Source organism: Clavelina lepadiformis, chromosome 2 (assembly GCF_947623445.1).
Source record: "Clavelina lepadiformis chromosome 2, kaClaLepa1.1, whole genome shotgun sequence".
Lineage (NCBI taxonomy): Eukaryota > Metazoa > Chordata > Ascidiacea > Aplousobranchia > Clavelinidae > Clavelina > Clavelina lepadiformis.
In genome coordinates this window covers 22,242,674-22,260,886 of record NC_135241.1, presented here as the reverse complement: position 1 = coordinate 22,260,886, position 18,213 = coordinate 22,242,674, and the positions used below count along the sequence as shown (strand labels likewise).

Genomic DNA, 18,213 nt, shown 5'->3' with positions numbered 1-18,213 from the left:
CACCAACAGCCACAGGTCTAAGGCTGTCGCCAATTAATTACGCCGCTAATTGATCTTAGAATAAGCAGACACTTCAGAAACAGCCGACACAATTTAATTGTTTAATTGGTATAAGCAAAAAAATTCGCCCTTTGAGATTTATTCAGATTTTAGAATTTACCAGCAATTTACCCTAACTGTTGTTCCTTTTATTTTTCCGAACTGTGTTACATGGTATGGTCGGGTTTATGCGACAAACAGATAAGTACACTCGTTGCGTTCGCCAAATGCTGTATGTTGACACCTTTGTTATTTACTGGAAATCACGGACATCTACGGCATGTTTACCGTTTATGATTTTGCCACTGGCGTCTTGGTCGTTTGTGATTGATTGTTTGCTGTTTAAAGAACGAGATAGACTCGTGTAACATTGTTGAAAAAAACACAAACCTTATAATTATGACATGATAAGACATGACATGCTTGACAATATCAAATATGAGCGTATGTTAATTTATACCTGGCACTTTACAGACTGCTTACCACAATTGGACAAACTCAGAAGGCTTTTGTGGTCGTAACGTCAAATTACGAGGACGCGTGTTCTCTGCAGCTTATTTGTTTATCTACGTCATAATGTAACAATTAACTCTTCGCTTCCTTCCGAAACAATCAAAGAACGAGAAATTACAGGGTTTATGCAACGGTAGCTCACTAGTTAAATGATACTTCCCTAGTCTTTCAATGTGGAAATGATTATACGACAGCTGTTGCTTGAAGGCGTTATTAGAAAGATGTTGTCCGTCGGGAGAATGCGCCATTTGTGAACCAACAGAAGTTGTTAATCAAGAAGTTGAAAAACGGGTCATTTGATTCATTACTAATTACTTACAAGTTTATTCGGGGAAAACAGTTCTTTTAAAATTCCTGTCTAATTTACAAATAAACCGAAACTTGGGCAAGGTTTAAGCCTTGTAGGAAAACCTACAACTTCTTTAAAAATAGAAAGAAAAATTAAAATTCTTCTTTGAAAATACTTCTTTAAAATGCTTCTTCAAGAATACGCAAAACTTAAGCTACGTTTTGTTGTAACGAGTTGACTCTTATTTGCCAGTAGTTCAAGTTGTACAACTTACTTTCTAAAATTAAATTATCCAAATTTTAGGTGACTCCCGCAAGTTTTCTTATACGTCGTGTAAACCTATTATTATACATCAACTTATTATTACATTATCACCTTATTCTGCATATGTGAGCGACTTCTCTTCCTAGCTTGGTGAAATAAAGAAAATTTTTAAATCTAACGCAGCCAAAAGACCAAAAAATACTATGTCTGAGTCAAGCAGCCGTCCAAGGCTTCAACTATGCCCAGAGTACCACCGGTACCACCCAATCATGCAGATTGTCGACAATTTTTTCGGCACCGATCTCGGGTTCTATCCTCACTCGTCTGTTGCTACGGCAACCTTTGAGTGAATGACGGCACTCAACCAAACTCAACATCCCTAACGAGACGCAGTTTTGAAGTGGCCGCTGTTTGAAGCACCTATTTCATACACTTGCCTGTGTACTGTAGTTGCCGATGTACGTTTCAAACTGTGATTGGGGAAATTTAAACTATTTAACATATGTTTCCAAATTAATGCAAGGTTACATACGTAATGCTAACTTCAGGCAAAAGTACACAATACTTTTAAAAATTAATGCTGTAAGTTTTCCACCTTTAATTAATGTGGCAGTTTTGTATCCGAAGGCTATTGATGGTATTCGTTGTATTCGCTATGAAAAAGATTCAAAATTGAAAGTTGCAATTACAATCTACAATACAACCAAATAAAGCAATTTTTACACCACTCTTTCAACGGTTTGTAAAGTGTTTATCGTTTCAATAGTGTTTCAACATCGTAGTAACAAATTCAAACCTAACATTTGTTTTTTGCCTGCTACCTTTTTTCAGTCGTATAGCGTATAGGTATAGGCCTATAGCTAACTAATTAGTATTATTGGCTATAAAAAAAGACAATAATAAAACACATGTTAACGGAAACAACAACTTTTATAGTATCAGGCCATCTTATGTAGTCAATGTTATAATGCTCATAAATAAAGCAAAGTTCAAAGGTCTGTGTCCACATCAAGGTTGTCATCAAGACACTCATGAAGCACAACCGACAAAATGCCAAAGCCTCTATATAAGCAGGTAGATTTACGTTGGGCCGATAATTTGCAATCACATTATGGTATTTACGTCAACATCATAGATATCATATAAACACATGTTTATGTTTACGTTTATCTAATGTATATAATGTATATATAAAGTACATATATAATTTATGATATAATATAGTGTATAATGTAATATATAATGTATTATGTTTAAACACATGTTTATGTTTATATAATATCTATGGTCAGTATACATATAACAAAAGGCCATAGGACAAAAAATTAAAACTGTAATTTTGAATCAAAATATTTTGTAAATTTCAAAATTTAATATGACTTTCTGTGCTTCTGTTGTTTACCAACTGCGCATATGAACAAGAAGCGAAGTTTTTTGTTCGTCGCAAACAAGTATCCTCAACTGTCACATAATAACATTCGAATAGCAATCAAATTCACATATTTTGTGAGACTCTTGTAGCCTAGAAGTTTGCTTATAGGCTATTCTATTTCGATACTTTTTTGGTCTTTGCAATAGCTTGCCCCTATAAACCGGGTTGTCGATGACCTATTACACTGAAAAAGGGCAAAATCTGAGAACACTTCCCTTCCTTGACTCAAACAAATTGATCGCACTGGTCATTATTGGCGCTATAAAAGTTGGCATGCTTTATTGTTGTCGCTTCAAATCGAAACATTCCCAATCATTCAGCCTTTCAAATTAAGTTCGATTAATACTCGAAGTATACTGCTTGCTAACATTCTATTTTAAATCTTTATAGTAGCCTATACATTTACCAAGAACATTCTACTATAGCAACATCATTGTATACCGTACCTAAAACAAAAAATACATTGTATAAGCATTTGAGGATGATGCGATGAAAAATCATTGCCGGGTTTAGTGGTGCTAAAACTTTCCTCATTGATTGTGATACCATAGCATACAAGTTTAATTTATGCTTTTGGTCAATCATATCATACATCCTAGAACTTTATCGTGACGTCACCAAATGCAGCAACTGCTATTTTTGATTACCACCTTGCAATTGATGATGTTACGTGGTTGCTGAATGGTCTACAACCCTGCTATGGTTGACTTCATGTAGTTCCTGATTCTTTATTTAAAGAGGCAGGGTCTTATTCAGAAGAACGGCTGTTATAGCTGTATAACAGCATGCTCTTTTCAAAAATCATCTTGGTATTATTTACTGCTCAGTAGTTGACAGGCTGTTTTTGGTAACGTTAGGTTGCAAATTATGACATAAAGAACAGCAGGCTGTTGTTTACACGAGTTGCACACTGCTGTTGGTTGCTGCTCTGTAATTAACTGGTTAACTGCTTTTGGTAACGTAACATCAAGCGGCTGTTAGTGACGTAACCAACAGAAGGCAATGATTGTTTAAGCAGAAATCTGCTCTGGATTACTGCTGAAAAATGGGCAGCTTACTTTTTGTTTGACAGTACTTCAGCTGTTCATTTTGCTTAAAACCTAAATTTTTCAACCTAAACTGTTGTTACATCACCAACACTGTCAGCCACTGAAGAGCAAACAATAGCAGGGTGCTATTAGAAAACAGCAGGCTGCTATTCAGCAACAGCACTTGCTGTTTCTTTTGCGACCCCGTCTCAGAATTTGGGATCAAATAAATTGATGTGATATTAGGGGCTTCCCCGTATTTGACACGCGAAAAGCAAGAAGTTGTAGTAGCTTACTATAAAGCAGAGGTCGGGAACCTATGGCTCGCGAGCCAGATGTGGCTCTTTTGATGACGGCATCTGGCTCGTAGATAAATATAGGCTGGCATTTCTTAGCACGATTGTTACGAATAAAACCTTTTCTGTAATCTTCGATAACGTAACAACCAACCAATTCAGTAAATTCAGACATTTACCGTTGTCTAATATTGTTGGTTTTGCTTAAAAATGCAAACGTTTAGTTGCATTAAGTGTTGAAAAATATAATATGACTCTTAAGGAAATACAATTAAAAATATGTAGCTTTCATGGCTCCCTTAGCCAAAAACGTTCCCGACCCCTGCTATAAAGGTTGATGGAAAAACACAGTTGATAACGTGTGTATTGCTGTATTGTATTTTATTGTACTGTATTATTTATTTTTCACCATAAATTGTGCGGAGCGAAAGTAAGGATGCTAGCCACTGTAGTTATAGCAAAATAAAACACATGCTCACGAACAATTAACGAGCAGGAAAATGTGGCAAAGCACAGCAAAGGCTTATAACATCTTTTTTATTCTTTGCTATTTACTTAGGCTCTTCCGCTGTCTGCTGGTAGCCTATTCAACCGAGTAATTCGGAAAGAAGTCGGTTAAACAGACAAACAAAGGATAAATCCAAAAAATTTTATCAAACTTTAATTAAGGTTGCTAACTTTTACGTAATAATTTTGCATAAATAAACTTCATGTTTCAAGAAAATCAAAGAAACACCATCATTTCTGGTATATTCTTTTATTACTGTAGTGTATTATCTTAATTTTAGGGCTAACTCTGTGTAGATAAGTCTGTTTGTCCGAGAATTGCATCCTAGGCCTGCTATAGGGCAGGCCTACTTAGTTTTTTCTTTGTTTAAACTATGGCACATTTTCATCAAATAAAGTTGATTAGGTTTTTTTAGCGAAATCAGCTCATTGCATAAGATTTTTTAATATCTGTGTCAAACTTTGAATTTTCATGATCAAATGTCATCTGCTATTAATTTGTTGAGAAGAACAGTTTGCAGCCGCACTTTGTACCCACATCCTTCATTTCTTAAAGATCAAAGCGGTGAATATTGTTCACAATGTTTTCCAACAGTCAGAATCTGGCGATACCAATCGAAGGTACGTTTTATTACATGCTGTTTGCAACACTGTGATATTGTATATCCCTTCTGGAAAGTTTGGATAATGTACGGGAAAAATCCGTTGGCTTCTGCACAGAATTGCCGTTTTGCCCTATACTCTATGTTATTAGTATTATGTTTGCGTGGCCCAATTGTTGGCGGATTTATCCAGCACCTGAAAGCAAACTTTCCAGTAGGGCTATATATCTTATGAGCCACTGTGGAAAGTGTGGCAGCTACTTGCTGAAATCACGGTTCCTTGTGGAAAGTTGTCCTACTTTCTAATCGTGCTCATGTGGAGTAACATAAATTTCAAGCTAACATTGTTCTGCTTGGAGTCACTGCCAGATTCTGGTGGTTTTCAATAATGTGTGGTACATAGATGAACTGGTTGATTGAAATTTTTTCAATTATAGTTTGCCTGGCATATCCACCACTCCTACCTGCACACTTCTAGTATCAACTACAAAAAACGATCGCAACAAGACAAAAGCATACCTGAAGAATATAAAGAACAATTCAAGAAATTGAAGGAAAGCAAAGTTAATCAGCGGGCCAAAAAGGTTTTATGATTTTGTTTTAGTATCATAGTTGTTTAAGTTCAAAGAATCAGTTAAATTTTATTTCTGTTTTTGTGCCTCGTACACCAGGAAAAATCATTTACTGACTGAATCATTTGCCATGCATTACTAGAGAGCTGAAGTTATGAACAGGTTGCACATAAGAAAACTTCAAGCATCCCAAAACAGACGACCTGTGGTAGACGTACCTCAAGACGCGATCACTGTCGGCTATCTTGCTTCTCTTCTCAATGTTCCAATAGGTAATTTCTAGTAACCCATGACATTTTGGGGTGGTATGTTCTGTATATTGAAAAACTTAATGAAGCTTGTTCCTGTCCTGTCAGGGTATTGCCCAATTTTTACCTATTACCTGATTAAAAAATGTTGACATGCTATGTTCCTTAAGCCAGTGACTTACAATTTTTGGAGTTAGTACATATTTTTCATGACAAAAAATCGCGAGCTACACCATAAATGAAAGTTGTACCATACTGGCACTGTACGTAACTGCACTATTACTACGCGCTTGTGTATATGCCAAGAAAGATAGTACGTCGAAAATGTTGTTTATCGTGATGGATATAAATGTATTTTGTTTAGAATCATACACTTTGTCTAAACTGTGATAATGTTGATCATTGGCACAATATACACAGTGTTGAGGTGTGCAGACAACATGAAAAATAACGCTTGGGGTTCAAATTATGATTCAAACAAATGTTAAAAAATTAGAGGGAACATTGACCACATAATGACCAAACAATGTAAAACAAATTCGATCACTTTAAATTTTCAGGTTTTTGGACAATTTTGACAGCTACTGCATTTCACTTTAACAAGACTTTCTATTCCATTTTATAGAAAAAGTAAAAGATGCCGTTGACTTCCGTCAGCCTGGAAGAATTGTAAACAGAAACACAGGTATCTATTTGTTGAGTGAAAAGGGTTTAAATTACTGGCTGAAATTGTCCCATACCTGGCAATGGAGGTAACTTCATTTGTGATTACAGTAATTTTTCTTGCTCATTGAATAAGAATGGTATCAACAGGATTTTAATATGCTTGCTGCCTTAAAAGCTATAACTTTAATTTTTTAGTGCTCAGGGATTTTAAATTCGTTACTGAAATCGTCTCAACACTTGGGTATCGATGGAAAATGCTACCCAAATCAAAATCAAAAGTGCAGCAGGATAATAATGTATACAGAAGGTGAAACGTGTGTCTGTGTGATACTTTATTAAACAGATTGATCAAATCAGTTGCTAATTTTAAGTCTATCACTAAAAAATCAACAAATTTTCAGTCCACCAGCAGAAGACAAAAGTCTATTAAGCCCAAGGCCACCCATAGTCACTATAATGGGCCATGTTGATCACGGTAAAACAACATTACTTGATTCATTGCGAAAAACGAATGTAGCAGCCGGAGAAGCTGGTGGAATTACCCAGGCTATTGGTGCTTTTTCGGGTAACTAAATCTGTCATTTGTAGATTTTAGAATCTTAAAATGTTGCGGCAATGTGGTGCCTGATACAAAGTTAATTTGTGCGTTTAGTAAAGACGAATTCTGGGAATATGATCACATTTTTGGACACTCCGGGACATGCTGCGTTTTCTGCGATGAGACGAAGAGGAGCAAAGGTAAAGACTTCGCCATCAAACATATTTAAATATTTTCGCGACCACAATAATTTACCCATCGTGTGTAATTGCTCACCTGGGTATAATTTGTTTTCTATAATCTTTATTAATTGGTTTAGTCGTAATTATAACTTATTAGGCCAGTTAAAAAAAATTTTTGATTGTGTGTACGTGGAAATTTTTGTGAGGATGCTGTTCAAATGGAACCATACATTTTACCCTACAGACTTTTCTTCTACATTACGCCTGTGCAAATATCAATATTATTTAACGAGTCATGTTTCTGAATGAAAATAATTTGATGTCGTTGTTGCTTGACATTACTACTTGCTCTCCTTTACGATTGTTAACAGTTGACAGACATAGTTGTTTTGGTTGTTGCCGCCGACGATGGTGTTATGGAACAAACTCTTGAATCAATTGATGCTGCAAAGCAAGCTGGAGTTCCTATCATTGTCGCTGTTAACAAATGTGACAAGAAAAATGCAGACCCTGTAAGCTAATTGTAAATGTGCAACTTTCAGTGCCACATGTTTACATCGAAACTGAATTTCATTTTTTCAAGAAACAAGCGTTGGATGAACTTTATGCACATGGGATCCACGCAGAGGAACTTGACGGAAATGTTCAGACGGTAAAGATATCTGCACTTAAAGGAAAAGGTAACGCAAGTAAAACATTCTCTGGCTTGCTCATTGGCTCTTGAAATGCTCAGGCCACAGGTTTTCCAATACACTACTTCACACTTAGCCTCTCATCTGAAGATAATAAAAAGCTGTTCCACAAGATTATTGAAAACAACAAGTTATCTCGATGCCTGTTTACTTCAGGTTTAGACAAGCTTGAAGAAAGCATCCTTATCCAAGCGGAGTTGTTGGAACTCAAAGCCAACAAATCTGGTAAAGTGGAAGGAGTGGTGTTAGAAAGTAGGCAGCAAAATCAACTCGGTTCAATTGCCAGTGCCGTTGTACAGCAGGGAACGTTGGAAAGAGGAAAGGTGCGAGTGAACCAGAAAGTATTTTTACGCTAGCATCATTCAGCAATTATTTTGCCAACAATGACTTCAAATGCAGTGGTTGATTGCTGGTACTTCCCTCGCTAAAGTAAAAAGTCTTACCGATGAAAACGGGAATCAAGTAAAGACTGCTGTGCCAGGAGATCCAGTCGACATCTCGGGGTGGAAGACACTGCCCAATGCCGGGGAGGAGATTCTCGAAGTGAAAAGTGAGGTGATAAAAAAATCTGAATAAAAAACTTTTGGAATATTGTGACCTTGGCGATCTTCTTCTACCGAGGGGTCATGGGAGGAAGCGTTCATGTTTTCGACCCTGGTTAAACTAATTCTACCACCACCACACTTTTGTGATGCTTTCGGTGGGAAATACATTATGTACTTAAGGCAAGCTTCAGTCTGTTGTGATAAGTGTTAACCAATGGGTACTGTTTAATTTTGAAAGTGTCGTTCAAAATTTTCCATTGTCATGGTGATATGCTTTTTCATCTTTCAAGGCTCACGGTAACAAAGTTGTGAAATGGAGAGAGGAATTAAGCCGCAAGGAAAAAGAATTAACAACGTTGGAGGAAATCGAATCACAACGAAAACAAGATAGAAGGTGAAAAATTAAATGAAAATCCAACAGAAAACATCCCATTACAGCGAGTGAGCTTTGCAGAGTGTACCAGGAAATAAGAAGGACGGTGATGCATAAAGTGGAGAGACGGCGACATTTAGGAGCACAGATGGTCGAAATATACAACAAAGAAAAGGAAATACCCGAATTAAACATTCTAATTAAAGGTTGAACTGTTTATAATTTCAATGTACGCGATGCATGACATGGGCCATATTTAAGCCTGTGCCCACCCTGCAAAAGCTTATTCCAGCAAATAACGCTCAAATTAACACACGTGCAACTTTGCTCGCTATGATTCACAAAACTGTCTTGCGAGTACTTGCACCTCCCCAAGGCTCTAACACACATAGCGCATTAGTTTCACCTTCTTGACAGAGAACTTGCTTGATATTAAACGTTGAATTTAGCTGATGTTGATGGTTCGCTCGATGCCCTACTCGGCGTGCTAGAGTCGTATGACTGTGAGGATCGGTGTTTGTTGAACATTGTTGACTGCGGCATTGGTGACATCAACGAGGGCGACATAGAGAGAGCTGCTATTGGCCAGGGTAAGTTGAAATCATTACAAGGTCTAATACCAGTTTCGACTGACTTTTGTCAATTTTAGAGCGTTAACGTTTTTTCGTGTTTGATCGACAGGTTGTATATATTCATTTAATGTTAAACCGTCATCGAAGATAGTCGAATTCGCAAAGTCTGAAGGCGTAATAATTGTGAGCAACGACGTTATTTATCATTTAATACAAAATCTACGTCAACACATCAGTTCGCTGCTTCCGAAACAAAGGAAACTCGATATACAAGGCAAGCCATGGATGTTTTACACACAAAGGTCATATTTCAGTAAATTGAAATCACTCTTGCTCATTTTCTCGCTTTATACTTTGCAGGTGAAGCAGCAGTCCAACAATTATTTGACTTCACAAGTAATAAGATAAAATATACCGTGGCAGGCTGTAAAGTGACAAGTGGCGAAATGGCACTTGCCAAAGGTCATATTTTAATTCGCGGTGATGACATCATTTATGAAGGTAAGAATTTATCCAGAACTTTTCAATCGTCTACACTTCTCCCATAAGTGAAGTGACTAGAGAAATTATATTTATGCAATGTTCAGGATCAGATGGCTCTATTTACTTCCAAAATTTTCAATCGATGTGATGATAATTTTGAGCAATTTTACATCTTCTTATCACGCAGGTCCTATATTATCGCTGCGTCATCACAAAAGTGATGTTGGTGAAGTGGGGTCTGGAAAAGAGTGCGGGATCATATTTAAAGATGAGAGCATTCTTCCGGAAGTTGGTGATGTGATCCAATGCGTCAGAGATATATTGTTCGTCAGTAATGAAATACCGTGGAATCCACCAGGGTTTTAATCATATTTATTGAAAATACACGTTTTAGAAACTCTACTTAAATCGTGGGCATAAAGTTATAAAATGTCAAATATGATTTGGCTCTCAGACTGACACTAAGCTCGTTGCTTCCCACAAAAGGTGTATGGTATGGGTTGCGCAAGAATCCTACTTGGAACGTTGCACGGATTGAACAGGGTTGGGAATATAGTCACTAGGTCATGTAAAAAATGACCAAAATCACATCTTAAACTCCTGTAACAGAGGCCCAAAGTAACCACTAGAAACGTTGGGTTGAAACGGCACATTTCACCTATTACCATGCCATTTTTTACCTGTATTCTGCATGCAAGCTGCTACTTTTTAAATATGTAAAATCCCAGGCTAAAAAAAGAATTAAGCTACCCTCTGAGATTCTGACCCTAAGGCAGAATCCAATGTTTTTGTACAAGTGTAATATTTTTTGACCCATATAACACCTGCCTCTAGTCTCATTCCATTTCGCAAGAACACGATCACAACCAATGCTTAAGGAACAGTTTCTTAAAATGACATGAATTAAATTGTTTTTACAGCATCATACAGATACGGGATCATGGCTAACACTGAACTGGGTGTCTTAAAATACAAAATAATCTTAAACAAAATCATTTTTACAACTGTTCGACACAACATCGCACATAGTTGATTTACCACCAGTCCAGAAAATGATGGGCTGGGAAGATAAAGTTACAATTTCTCTATCAAGTTACATTACCAAAATCATATTATGTCGATACGATTTCATGTTAGGCCAAAAAATTAGTAACTACCTACAAACTCAATACAATGTTGACCTGATACGTACTGTAGGTATACTATAGGGTATACATTTTGATACAAAATTACGAATGAAATCTGTAATTTTACCACAATAATCTTGATACATATTATTAAATCATAATTAACACAAAACTGGAAATGAAAGATTTGTAATGTTAACTGTTTGAAAAAATATTTTGCTATGTATACAGTATGTTTGCTAACTACACAGACGTAATCAAAGCTACAGTGAAAACTTGTTAAATTGACACCAAAGGAACTATTTTTGAGTTATCTGAAGCTGCTGTAAAATCGATGTAAATATATACGCAATTCGGAGAGGCTAGTTTGGTTAAAATTGCTTTGACCTAAGGAACGAGTTCATAATATATCTAAAATATTTGAATACAGCACAGAAAAGTTTTCATTTACCATAACACTAACACAACGTGACAAAAATGATTTGAATAACACCATTTTCTCAAGAAAAACTTGGTTAAATAGCATTGCACAAAGCTAGCAGTCAGTAGAACAGGTGGTAGCAGCCAATGGTAAACTCTGATGCTTTTCCTTTATTAATTATTCATTAGTGCTTTTGGCTCACAAAAAATCAACACACACACTTATGAGACTGCTAAATCAACTCAGGTCCCCTTGAGATGAAGTGTCAAAATGTTCCAGAGATAACTTATTACTTCCCACCCATATTGCTTTGCATCGCAGAAGTAGCCGCAGTTGTTGCAGCGGTTTGCACTCCCGGATTCTTCATAACATTTGTGGCAAATTGACGCTGGGCTTGGTCAAAGCTTGCACCAGTGGAGCGATAGATGCTGTGTACCTGCACATTGCAAAGTGAAATTGGAAATCATTTGGCCCGATATTTGTGAAATTTACGTCAATGGCTTGCTCAACTTAGGAAAATTTATTTATTTTATAAACAACAAATCTATTGAACTAAAAAGATCTCTTCTATCCAAGCTTTCAATGTATGGACAATAAATTATAATACTATGCATCCGTCAACTCCTGACTATTTTGTCGAAATATGCATCATTATCCATTTTAACATGGTATAGCTATTTAGTGTACATTTACAGAGATATCTTACCCGCTTGAGAAGGACAAGTGACAAGACAGCCATGATTGTATATAAGATGGCCTGTATGCTGCTGAAGACAGAAAGGGCTGTACTTTTGTTGTAATGGCTGGCAGCAACAATCCACCCAACCCAACCGGCTCCAGGAATTCCAATCGCCATTAAAACGGCAAAGCAAAACTAGGTCGGAAGAAATTTGATTACTGATAAAACTTTTTGCAAAGCTCCTTAAGCATTTATATAAAGATAGATAGCACACAAAAAGACATTAAGTCCACTGTGCAGTTACTGTTACGATTCAACTACAAGGCAAAAAATTATTGTTGTACCTGGAAAAACATTATGAAGAAGAAAATGAAGAAGTTGAATGAACTGTCACTTCGGAATGCGTTGTACACCGGTCTGTACCAGCAGAGCGAGCACGGGTCACAAATAAGAAACCAGAGAATGGACAATCCAAATGTTGTTCCTGCATTTGAATCCTCTATGAAAATGGCCATAGCTGCCAGGATATTGACGAAGTTGATAATTGCGTAGTATATCCAAAGGTAATAAAGCATCTTAACAGTTCTCTGGAATTCTGACGGAATATCAACGGAAAAGTCTTGATAAAAGCATGGACCGACCGGGCAGCATTTAGGTAGCGGTGGCCAATTCTTTTGTCTTGGATCATAATCTGAAGTTAACTGCTGTTCCTTGCGTCGGAGAGCCTCATCCTTCCTCTCAAGCTCCTCCTGTCTCTTCAGCAACTCTTCATGTCCAGGAAGTATGGGTGCAGGAGCAGCAGCACGCACAGGAGGAGCAGAAAGTGATGAGTTTGTTCCGTACTGGTTGTAACCTGGAGGATTTTTAGGTTGAAGTATCGCTGGTTGGGTGGTACTTGCACGACCATCATCCGCGAAAGGGTTGAAGTCATTGAGGTTGGGGTTTTGATTTGAAGACGTTGTCGCTGTTACAGTGGTATTCTTAAAAGGATCGGCAAACGGACTTCCTTGAGAATCACTCATGTTTTTAGCTACAATTTACAAACTACATGCAATCTACTAGCCATGCAAAAAGCAGCCTAAAAAGCATTAGGTGTATATTGTTAGTGAGATACATGGAAGCAAACATGTAAAAATGAGTGTAGTAACATTGTGCGTAATAACAACCAAAAACTAATTAATAATAATTTATACGTTGTGCTATTTGATAGCAGGTTAGTTACATCTGTTCATAAAACATCTCTCTGAACCTAAATTCAAACTACTTTTCTAATGCAATTCACAAAACATGTCAACTTATTTAACAGTGCCACTAAAACACTGGCAGAAAAGTTAAAATATTTGTATGCTAGCAAAAACAAAGAATACCAAAGCAGTTGGCACTAAGCAATCCACAACACAGCCACCAAACTAACATGCAATAAAATATAGAAAATGAAAGACCCTTGTGACCTTGTCTAAAATGTGCTCAGAAAAAAAGGTAAATGCAAGCAACATCAACACAATATTTAAAATAGTGCAATAATTTAACAAACCACACCAAATTATAAAATACTTTTTGCATTAGTTTCTGCCCAGTATCTATGTAATTGAAATACATAATAATTTTTTGTCGTAGGAAACCATTACATTTATGATAATATTAATATAATTAATAGGCAATTGATATGAAAGCTAAATGATGTCAAGTATGAGAGTTGAAGCAATACTGGGCGATTACGTTTTCCGCAACAACTTTCAGGACCATCCGCATTAAAAAAATATATCCACTCTTGCATCTTGTGACGGCCATTTAATTTATTCAATATCAATATACATAATTACGACATGCTCAATATATAATGTTCCACTACGACAAATGACCAAACTATTATCCATTCACCAGTGACGAAGAGTAATATTGGGTAAGCTTATATTGCACAAATTTTTGCGATTACGACATTGCGCCAACATTAACTGGAGTTTTTTAATAATTACAAATTCGTTACCATTTATCTGACAAATCGTTCACTATGACTACACATTACAGTACAAAAAGCTTTAAATATAGAACCAGCCGAACAAAAATACTTTCTAAATGCTACTTTAGTACATGTAAACACAATATATAAAACAAATTAGGACACGTATTTGACACACTTGTTAATGAAAATATAAACATCAGGATACTGGATTAGAGTGAGAAACTGCCATATCAATCAACAAAATGATATGGTGAACTTTTGTGGTGAAGATTTTTTCAAATCACAGCTTTATGAATTAATTCTCATTTTCCTCTTTAAAACACTTCCAGATAATGTGCTATTATTGTGTAGTGAAGGACCAATATATCAAAATTGTGTTACCCATCTCAGCACCTGTGTATTTTCTTGTAATATTTAATCAATCAAATTTAAAGAGTAAGAAACTTTCATAACACACTTCTGAAATTTAAGCAAAATTACCCTGTTTTTGAGTCGTTGGAGCATTGAGCATACAGGACAGCCATTCATTATGATAATAAAAACCCACCATGAGCCAAACAATTCAATATGCTTGATTTCGTTAATGAACATATATATTTATGTGCGAACTGTGAATTACGGCATTAACTTAAAACATGAAGGCGGGCTAACTACTGAACCAAGCATGATATATAATTTTCATATTTCACTATATACATCTAACACATAACACAAAATTGATTGATCAGTTTTCATGACAATGCAAAGGCTGACCTTAGGTGGGATTTAATTGCAGCGTTCACGCCATGATAATGAAAACATGTCAACAGTCACCTTTATAGTATGCCAGTGCTAAGCATAGAACTATGCATTTATGACAGTGGTTAACATAATGTACATGTACTCAACCTCATATGTCACATCCATGCATTTTAATAACCATCGATTGTAATGCAGATGGCACACATATTCATCAAGCTAGTGCTGTGTTATGATCCATTAATAACTTCCACCAAGGCTGCCCTGCACTGCAGAAGTTGCAGCTTGTGCGGCGGCTGTTTGGACGCCAGGATTTTTCATGACACCAGTTGCAAATTCCTTTTGTGCTTTTTCAAAGCTTGCCCCGGTTGTGCGGTATATGCCGTGAACCTGGATGTAAAATCAATAATTCAATAACTTTAAAATAATTGATTTAACGCTAAAAATCAACTAAAATGCATACTAACAAACACACGATCTGATTAGTAAGATCTCACTACACAAAATCTCTCTCTTTCTCTCTCCCTGATGCCTTATTTTATAATGCTTATTTACATCAATAAAGTATTTAGGAAAATGTTGAACCAGAGCAAGGCTAGCCTATTAAACTATATTTTGACTTTTTTTATTTTATAAAGGATAGTTTTACAATGGTGATAAACTTCTGCTGAGACTTTATCTGAACAAACATCTTTCCAGGAAACAAATATTTGAGTAGTTTATAAAATAAATAGCGATGACAAAAAAGGCAGAGATTATATTTCGCACTTGCAAACAACTATCATAAACAATTTACTGCAACATGTTGAAAGAGACAGCCACAAACCTTTTTCAGCAGAATTAGAGAAAAGACGGCCATGACAGTATAAAGCGCAGCCTGGATGCAGCAAAAGATTCCGGCACCAATATTTACACCGACAATGGTGAGAGAGATGATCCACCCCATCCATCCCGAGCCCGGTATGCCGACGCACATCAAAATTGAAAAACAGAACTGTGACAAACAACACGGCAATGTACAGAGGTGTATGAGCCGGTTATAGGCGTAGGAAGTGATGTATACATTTTTATTACTCTATTACTATCACTGAGTGTTGAGACCAACTCACTTAGATGTTATTATGTAAGTCATAAAAGAATTCTAGAAAGAATTAAGTTGACTTTGACAAATGTTAAATCTTTCATATATGTATACATATCACTTTCTATAAACTATATTTACCTGGAAGAACATCATGAAGAAGAAAATGAAAAAGTTGAATGAGCTGTCGCTTTTAAAGGCGGAGTACACCGGTCTGTACCAGCAAAGTGAGCACGGGGTAAAAAGAATCACCCACAAAATTGACATTCCAAACTGGGTACCACCCACATCAGGCTTGACTACAAAATACGCCATTGCAGCTAACATGTTAAGAAATGTAATGATGACATAGAATATCCAGAGATAGTAAATCATTTTGACAGTTCTTTGAAATTCTGACGGAATATCAACGGAAAAGTCTTGATAAAAGCATGGGCCAACTGGACACCAATTTGGCAATGGTGGCCAATTATTTTTCCTCGGTTGATAAGACGAAGAGTTTAACTCTTGTTCCCTGCGTTGAAGTTCTTCTGCTTTCCTCTCCAACTCCTCCTGTCTCTTTAGAAGCTCCTCATGACCAGGTATCGGAGGAGCCGGAGTAGATGCCGCAACTGGAGGAGCAGAATTTTCAACTCCAGATCCATATTGGCTATACGGAGGTGGGTTAACTGGTTGTACAACTGCGGGCTCACTTGGCTGAACCGAACCCACGTTCCCACTATTAGCAAAAGGATTATAATCATCTAAATTGGCATTGTTGCTGGTGGATGTTGCCTCGGTGACTGAACCATCTTTGAAAGGGTCAGCAAATGGATTTGCGTCGAAACCGCTCATAATTATAACAATTTATTTAAATTAGGAATTACAACTTTGACACGAATTCATAAAGCTTAACAGGTAAAAAAGTTATTGACAAGCCTGCAACAAGATATATATTTATTATATATATATTACATATAGTGATGTGCAACAAGAAATATTTTTTTCGAATCCTATTTTCCAATAGTTCTAAACCAATAACAATTATATTTGTTTCTCAGAAATAGCAGGTATGGGAGGTGCCTTTATGAAATTGTTGCTGGTGGTTGCGTGAACAAGAATAGTTAATTTGGGCTTTTTTTTCAAGAAATTTATACTGTGTTCAGAGTAAGTTTGTCTAAATAAAAATTTACGGATGAATTCACACAGATATTTGACTAAAGGATTTTACATCTGTTTACGATAACTTAAACAGTTCCCTTGCCTGCATAATAAAATTAAGAGAATGGAACAATTGCTAAAGCGAAATCTCTGTGGGGATCCATAGAACAAAGTCTTCATTTGAATGCTTATTTGTTTCTTTACTTTGTATTCTCCTACGCGGATAATTGTTTTCGCTACAGCGCATAGTTTAACTACAGTTATAGTTACTAGGCTTTGCTTGCAATAAGGTATGAGAAGTGCAAATATCAAATATCAGGTATGAGTCAAAGTCAAAGTCAAAGTCAAATATCAGGTATGAGAAGTGCCTTTATGAAATTGTTGCTGTTGGTTGTGTGAACAAGAATAGTTAATTTGGAGTTTTTATCAAGAAATTTACATTGTGTTCAGAGTAAGTTTGTCTGAATAAAAATTTACGGATGAATTCACACAGATATTTGACTAAAGGATTTTACATCTGTTTACGATGATAACTTAAACAATTCCCTCGCCTGCTTAATTAAGTTAAGCAAATGGAACAAGTGCCCAAGTGAAATCTCTGTGGGGATCAATAGAACAAAGTGTTCATTTGAATGCTCATTGTTTCTTTACTTTGTATTCTCCTACGCGGATAATTTTTTTCGCTACCGAGCATAGTTTAACTACAGTTATAGTTACTAGGCTTTGTTTGCAATAAACAACGTCAACCTTTGACCTAATATTACACTGGATCTTTCAAAACTAAAGACAGTCTTTAACAGCGATAATAAATTGTAAGCATAAATACTGTAGACTTAATGTTTACTTGCAACATAGTATACATTATTGTTTTATCTCATGCATCTTTGTCCACAATCTAATTAGAAGGGGTATTACCACAGTATATCGCCACTGGGTATCAAACAAAAAATTTGAGTCGTATTTATTACAAGGTCAGTGCTCAAACCACTTGGCAACCCAACCGACACATTCTTTTCAATTGGGCGCTTATACTTAAGTCAAAATCCTTGAATGTTTGGACCTAGTGTAGATGTGCACAACCACAGGATGCATTTGTATACTAGACCCCAGCTACCCAAATTGTAACAACGATTGGTTGTGCACTTCTGCACCAGACCTGAATATTTTAAGTGGCAGTAACATATGCATGGCAGCTGTAAGAGTTCCTTAATTAGAACATTCTT

The 18,213-nt window shown here is 36.3% G+C and overlaps 3 protein-coding genes across 3 annotated transcripts; 1 reads left to right on the top strand and 2 right to left on the bottom strand.

The window, feature by feature from the left end:
- Positions 1-4,770: 4,770 nt before the first annotated feature.
- On the top strand, positions 4,771-10,243 carry LOC143445432 (translation initiation factor IF-2, mitochondrial-like). Its single transcript, XM_076944533.1, has 17 exons — positions 4,771-4,989; positions 5,408-5,554; positions 5,685-5,814; positions 6,416-6,475; positions 6,652-6,763; positions 6,858-7,021; positions 7,109-7,194; positions 7,548-7,688; positions 7,760-7,856; positions 8,025-8,191; positions 8,268-8,423; positions 8,704-8,807; positions 8,868-8,992; positions 9,236-9,376; positions 9,468-9,632; positions 9,719-9,859; positions 10,029-10,243. Exons 1-17 carry the CDS (start codon positions 4,849-4,851, stop codon positions 10,205-10,207), a joined length of 2,256 nt encoding a protein of 751 aa, XP_076800648.1. The 5' UTR covers positions 4,771-4,848; the 3' UTR covers positions 10,208-10,243.
- Positions 10,244-10,713: 470 nt separating this feature from the next.
- On the bottom strand, positions 10,714-13,693 carry LOC143445434 (secretory carrier-associated membrane protein 1-like). The gene is made up of 3 exons (XM_076944536.1): positions 12,413-13,693; positions 12,096-12,263; positions 10,714-11,825 (listed from the first exon to the last, which is right to left on the bottom strand). Exons 1-3 carry the CDS (start codon positions 13,088-13,090, stop codon positions 11,679-11,681), a joined length of 993 nt encoding a protein of 330 aa, XP_076800651.1. The 5' UTR covers positions 13,091-13,693; the 3' UTR covers positions 10,714-11,678.
- A 151-nt stretch (positions 13,694-13,844) lies between these two features.
- On the bottom strand, positions 13,845-16,793 carry LOC143445433 (secretory carrier-associated membrane protein 1-like). The gene is made up of 3 exons (XM_076944535.1): positions 15,992-16,793; positions 15,596-15,763; positions 13,845-15,159 (listed from the first exon to the last, which is right to left on the bottom strand). Exons 1-3 carry the CDS (start codon positions 16,682-16,684, stop codon positions 15,010-15,012), a joined length of 1,011 nt encoding a protein of 336 aa, XP_076800650.1. The 5' UTR covers positions 16,685-16,793; the 3' UTR covers positions 13,845-15,009.
- Positions 16,794-18,213: the final 1,420 nt, after the last annotated feature.